At 42.7% G+C, this 6,000-nt stretch overlaps 1 protein-coding gene across 1 annotated transcript; it reads left to right on the forward strand.

Annotated features, from left to right (window-relative positions):
* The first annotated feature begins 2,651 nt into the window (after positions 1-2,651).
* On the forward strand, positions 2,652-5,414 carry LOC121246386 (wall-associated receptor kinase-like 20). Its single transcript, XM_041144528.1, is given in 4 exon segments — positions 2,652-3,420; positions 3,423-3,461; positions 3,542-3,598; positions 4,175-5,414. Coding segments are annotated over 4 exon segments (1,896 nt in total). The 5' UTR covers positions 2,652-2,684; the 3' UTR covers positions 5,239-5,414.
* The last annotated feature ends 586 nt before the right edge of the window (positions 5,415-6,000 follow it).

The following is a 6,000-nucleotide window of genomic DNA, read 5'->3' on the forward strand; positions in this document are numbered from 1 at the left end:
TTTTTAAAAAATAAAAAATATACTAATAATCACATATTTAATTAATAAATAAAAAAATTAAATATATTAAAGATCAAAACAAGTGTGACGCCCCGACTCCTACGTACAAAAGCAAGGGAATCGTGACGTCAGGATGGTGACAACACGGTCACGCATCCCAACGAAATGTGCTCAAGTGTGTGTGCAACATGCAAAGGTGCACAATAAAAGTCACAGCGGATAATATAAATAAGTCAACTAAGTACCAGAAATTTAAATACAAATATTCAACACAATTTATCTTTAAAAATATACAATCATCCCAAATATAATACAAAAGGTAAATACATAAATTGATAAAAACATAACTCACTAAACAGGAGCAATTCCAGATCACTCCTCCAACAGAGCCAAGCTAAGGCTCGTCATCATCATCTGCATCAAAATCTACGATACGATAAAATGGTATCACAGGTAAGTATAAACCAAACAACTCTCGGGATAAAAATACATTAATGCAACCAACAATATAGCAAAATACATTTAGCCATAAAATACCATTTTTTCCCAGAAAAATGATTATTTCCAACACACGCCAAAAATTCCATTTTGGCCCAAAATATCCGTAAAACATTTTCCCATAAAATGATTCACACAAACAACCCATTTATCGGACACTGTAGGCGGGAATCACAGGCGGGACTCTACCACTGTCTCTGCTTATCACCATCCTTACCGCGTGCACCGTAGGCGGGAATCACAGGCGGGACACAACCACCATCCCTGCTTACCACCATCCCTACAGTTCCTTTACACACAATGAATACTTAACAGAGCACTGTAGGCGGGAATCACAGGCGAGACACAACCACCATCCCTGCTTACCACCATCCCTACAGTCTCTTTTCCTTTTACTCACATGAGAATCCAATTCCAATAAACACATGAACATGTATGCAATCATGCGAAAACTCAGTTTTCTTTACAAACATGATCATGCATGCAATATGCGATGTACATGAACAAGCCATAACCAACAACCAACAACCACAATTCACAATGTAAAGAAACACACAACTCCGTCCACAATCCATCCGACCCCCGAAACTCCTCGGACTCAGTCCGGCAAACAAACCAATTCACAGATAATATGTGTTAGTGCAAAAATATATTTAAATCACGAAAGTTCTTTAAGGAAAATACTTACAGTGCAATATAGCAATTTTCGAAGGATCACGAAGTTGCAAGTGGTGATGTCTGAGCAACACCACAGTGTATCGTGGGTCACAGATACCCACTTTTCAACGAGAACAAATGAAGACCCAAAAATGGTAGGGTAGGGCCTAGGGAGGTCGGTGAAGCCAATGGTGGTGGTGGCTTGCCGTCGGTGGCGGCGCAAGGGGTGGTTTTAGGCTAAAAATGCACAAATCGGAAATAGGCTTGGTGGGGCTTCACCGGTGACGGATCGGAGCTGGGGTTGGGTCCAATGGGTTGCCAAGAGGTCGGGGATGAAGTGGTAGGAAGATGGTGGCCAATGGCGGTGCGACGGCGGAAAGAGTGCCTCGGCTTCATGGGCTTCGTGGGGGCTAACGGCGGCACGAACGGAGGTGATATTGGTGGGGTGAGGTCGCCGGCGGCTGGGGAAGCTAGCGGGGTGGGCGGTGAAGGCCACCGCCGGCTCACCGCGGCGCTGGCGTGAAAGTGGCCCGTGCCTTCGTGGGGTGCGTGTGGGCTACCGGCGGCGAGGTAGGGGCTGAGATTTGGGGGGTGAGGTCGCCGGAGGGAGGGGAGCTGGTCGGCTGGGCGGTGTCGCGCACGGCGGCGCGACGGCGGCGGGCTGGGGGAGAGGAAGAACGGACGGAGAGAGAGGGAGGGAGAGGGAGTTGCGCGCACGGGGGAGGGGAGAAATAAGGAAGAAGAAAAAAAGAAAAGAAAGAAAAGAAAAGAAAAGGAGAGGAAGAAAAATAGAGGGAAAAGAAATGAGGTCCAATCCTCATAACTTGAGTCACAAAAATGATCCAACGAAGATGATTTTAAAACCACAAGTTAAATAAAATAATTTAAACGTAATGGTAAAGTCAAATTGAAATAATTAAATCCCACAGTAATCAATTTAAACATTAAAAGCAATTTAAATGCATAACAATAAATAAATATTTGGAAAGCACATAAAAATAATTTTCACCAAATTAAAATCATAGAAATAAACTTACTAAAAAATCTAACCAATTTTAAAATAAGAGGATAAATTTTTGAACAATCAAAAATAATCATTCAGTAAAAATACACTAAAATACGGGGTGTTACAACAAGAAAACAAAATTTTTCTTGTTTTAAGGAAAATAATTTATATACAACATTTTATACAACACATTGTATATAAATATTTTTATAAAATATCTTAAAAAAATAACATAATTTTATAAAAATATTTTTATTTTATAATATTATTATGTAATATATTATATAATATATTGTGTATATCATATAAAAAGACGACGGCGGCTCTACCCATTAAAGTCTTAAATTATGCGTTTGAAATTTTAGAAAGTTTGACTAAACACAGCTCTGGCTCTACCCATTAATTTCCAGTTGAACGACCAACAATAGTGTCGAAGAAGAAGAAGAAGAAGAATTAAGAAGAAGAAAGCCTGAATAAAAAGAAAAGAAAAAGAAAAGAAGCCTCTTCATTTCTCTCTTTCTCGATGGAGATGACTAAGCTGAAGCTCCTCTTATTCACGGCGGCGCTGCTAATGTGCACCGGGAGTGCAACCTCCGCGAAAAGCTGTCCGAACTGCGGCAACAGCACAGTTCCTTACCCGCTCAGCACCGGTCTCTCCTGTGGAGACCAGTCCTATAAGATCCGGTGCGATGCGGGCTCGCTCAAGTTCGATACGCTCAACACCACCTACGCAATCACGTCCGTCAATCCCTCCACCCAACGTTTCGTGATCAGACCCGCGGAGTTCCTGCCCAACACCTGCGTCACATCAGATCTCGTCCATCAGGGCGTGCAGCTTAACAGCACCCTCCCCTTCAACGTCACTAGCAGCAACACCATCCTCTACCTCAACTGTTCCGAAGACATCCTCCGATCGCCTTTGAATTGCTCGTCGAATAGCTTGTGCCACGTGTATGCCAACGACAGCGGAGCTTCGGCTCCATGCGAGGCCGCACCGCGATGCTGTACGTTCAGGGCGGGCGGGTCATCGACTTCCTACATGATTCGGGTCCGGAAGTCGGGGTGTAGTGCCTACACGAGCTTCGTCAACTTGGACCCGAGCTTGCCTGTGAACCAGTGGCCCGACCCAGGTTTGGAGATTCAGTGGGTGTTGCCAAGGGAACCCGTGTGTGGGTCCCAGGCGGACTGTGATGACGGGCAGAACTCTCGTTGTGAGCCCGACCCAGCTGCGGGTGGGGTTAGTCGGTGCTTCTGTAACTCCCGCTTGTTTGGGACCCGGTTGTGGGGTTATGCGCTGAAAGTAAGTTGTTATTCTGTAGTTTCTAGTCAACTCTTGAAAGGTGGAGTGCACTGATTGGCTAACATATGTATTTTCTCCAGAATGTGCAAATGTTGAGGGCTGCGGCGGCGAATCGGACCGGACAGCACTGATAGCAGGTACTAAATCTTAATTAGCCATTAAATAAGGTGGATTATTATTATCATGATCACTTTTCTGTTCGAACACGAGTCACAACTTCATTTTCCCACAATTTAAGCTTCAAATTTAAAAACGAAGTAGACGCGATGAGCATTATATAGTGTCGCCTTAATTTGTAAAGACTGCTCTGAAACTTTGATATATATGAAGTTACATCCACAAGGAAATATCATAAAAATAAATTTACAAATTATATGATTTGATGTGATAGATAAATTTACTTTATAATAAAATTAATTTTACAATATTTCAATTTATGGACTTATTTTCCCTGTAGTTAAAACTTTTTCTATTATATTATTGGGATTTCTCTTGGGCTTTTGGACGAGTGGTGCTAAGATGTAGAAATTCCGATCCCCATATGAGGCTAGAATTGCAGCAGGAAACCAAACTCTCCATTTTACTAATCAAAATGCACGTCTGATTAACCCAGATTAGCGTGCGAATTATAACTTTCTGCTCTGTAAAATAAATCTTACAAAACTGAATGTAATTTTCTTTTTATTTTTTTAAACTGAATAGAATTGTTGTAGGTTTAACTAGCGGCCTTGGTGCAACACTGTTTGTTGCCATCATCGCCATTTTACTCTACAAACGCCATAGGCGCATCAAAGAAGCACGAGAACGCCTGACCAGAGAGCGAGAAGAAATCCTAAATGCCAATAGGGGAGGCAGAGCAGCAAAACTATTCACTGGCAGAGACATCAAGAAAGCAACACACGTCTTCTCCAGAGACCGCCTCCTAGGCACTGGTGGGTATGGTGAAGTCTACAAAGGCATTCTAGAAGATGGCACAGATGTTGCCGTCAAGTGTGCTAAGGTTGGAAACACCAAAGGCACCGACCAGGTCCTCAACGAAGTCAGAATTCTATGTCATGTCAACCACCGAAGCCTTGTGCGCCTACTTGGCTGTTGTGTTGAGCTAGAGCAGCCTATTTTGGTGTACGAGTACATAGCAAATGGGACTCTTTTAGAACATTTGCAGGGTCTGAAACCTGGTGGGCGAGGTCGCCTTAGTTGGAGTCATCGTCTTCGCATTGCCCATGATGCTGCTGAAGGTCTTGCATACCTCCATTCCTCTGCAGTTCCTCCAATATATCACCGAGATGTCAAGTCTAGTAACATTCTGCTTGACGAGAAACTGAATGCCAAGGTTTCAGATTTTGGATTATCTAGATTGGCTCATACTGATTTGAGCCACGTCTCAACTTGTGCTCAAGGGACTCTTGGATACCTTGATCCTGAGTATTATAGAAATTATCAGTTGACTGATAAAAGCGATGTATATAGCTTTGGAGTCGTGTTGTTGGAGCTGTTGACTTCTCAAAAGGCAATTGATTTTAACAGGGAAGCAGATGATGTGAACTTGGCAGTCTATGTGCAGAGAATGGTGGAGGAAGAGAGGTTAATGGATGCCATAGATCCAATGCTAATAGACGGAGCAAGCACTTTCGAGATGGAGACCATGAAGGCTTTGGGTTTTCTGGCAGTAAGTTGCTTGGAGGAACGTAGACAGAACCGACCTTCCATGAAAGAAGTTGCCGAGGAGATCGAGTATATTATGAGTATTGCGAGGGCAAAAGATGTTCAGGATTAGTTACTAGTGAAATTTCGAGGTACTTAAAGACGCAGTTGATTTTATGATCACATATGCATGCTATTGGTGTTTGTTGTTGAGCATAATGACTCCTATTATATTACTTTGTTTAGTGCACATGATGTATACATACTGTAATATGAATAAACATCGACATAGTTTTGCTCGAAGAAGAAGAAGAAGAAGAAGGAGGTTCGATCTGTATAATATTAATATGATTACTAGTCATTTTGAGCATGAAATAGCTTCGCCTCTAAACGTTTAGTGGCAGCTACTGCTAGATGCAAGAATTGCGCATATTGCTCCCGCTCTCCTCCGGGCCGATTATCTGGCGAGGTGGTAGGCTGGTAGCTAGAAGGAAATCACACTCCTCGAAGCCGATTTCCTTCTTTGAGCTCGCCCCACCGGAGCTTGCTCGGGTTTGGACGTCGGGTTCGGGTTGTGGGTTGATAACCATTGGCTTTGCGACGAGCGTATAGTATACTGTAAAGTGACTCTGGAGGCTATAGTTATTGTCGGATATGACGTCGTTTTCGTACAAGGGGATTGGGCATTCGGCTCGCAATACTAATGGGCTTCTTTATGTTTATTTCGGTCCATAAAACTGGCAGCAACAGCTATGTTATTTTCGTTCATTTGAGTTGGGCTTTTCAAGTGAACTCCTGCCCATAACTAAATGGATGCATCGAGCATTTTTTTGGTATATTTCAGATGTAGGTATAATATAACGCCTGTTTATAATATGATTTGATAACTTTGATT

This window comes from Juglans microcarpa x Juglans regia, chromosome 1S (assembly GCF_004785595.1).
Source record: "Juglans microcarpa x Juglans regia isolate MS1-56 chromosome 1S, Jm3101_v1.0, whole genome shotgun sequence".
NCBI lineage: Eukaryota > Viridiplantae > Streptophyta > Magnoliopsida > Fagales > Juglandaceae > Juglans > Juglans microcarpa x Juglans regia.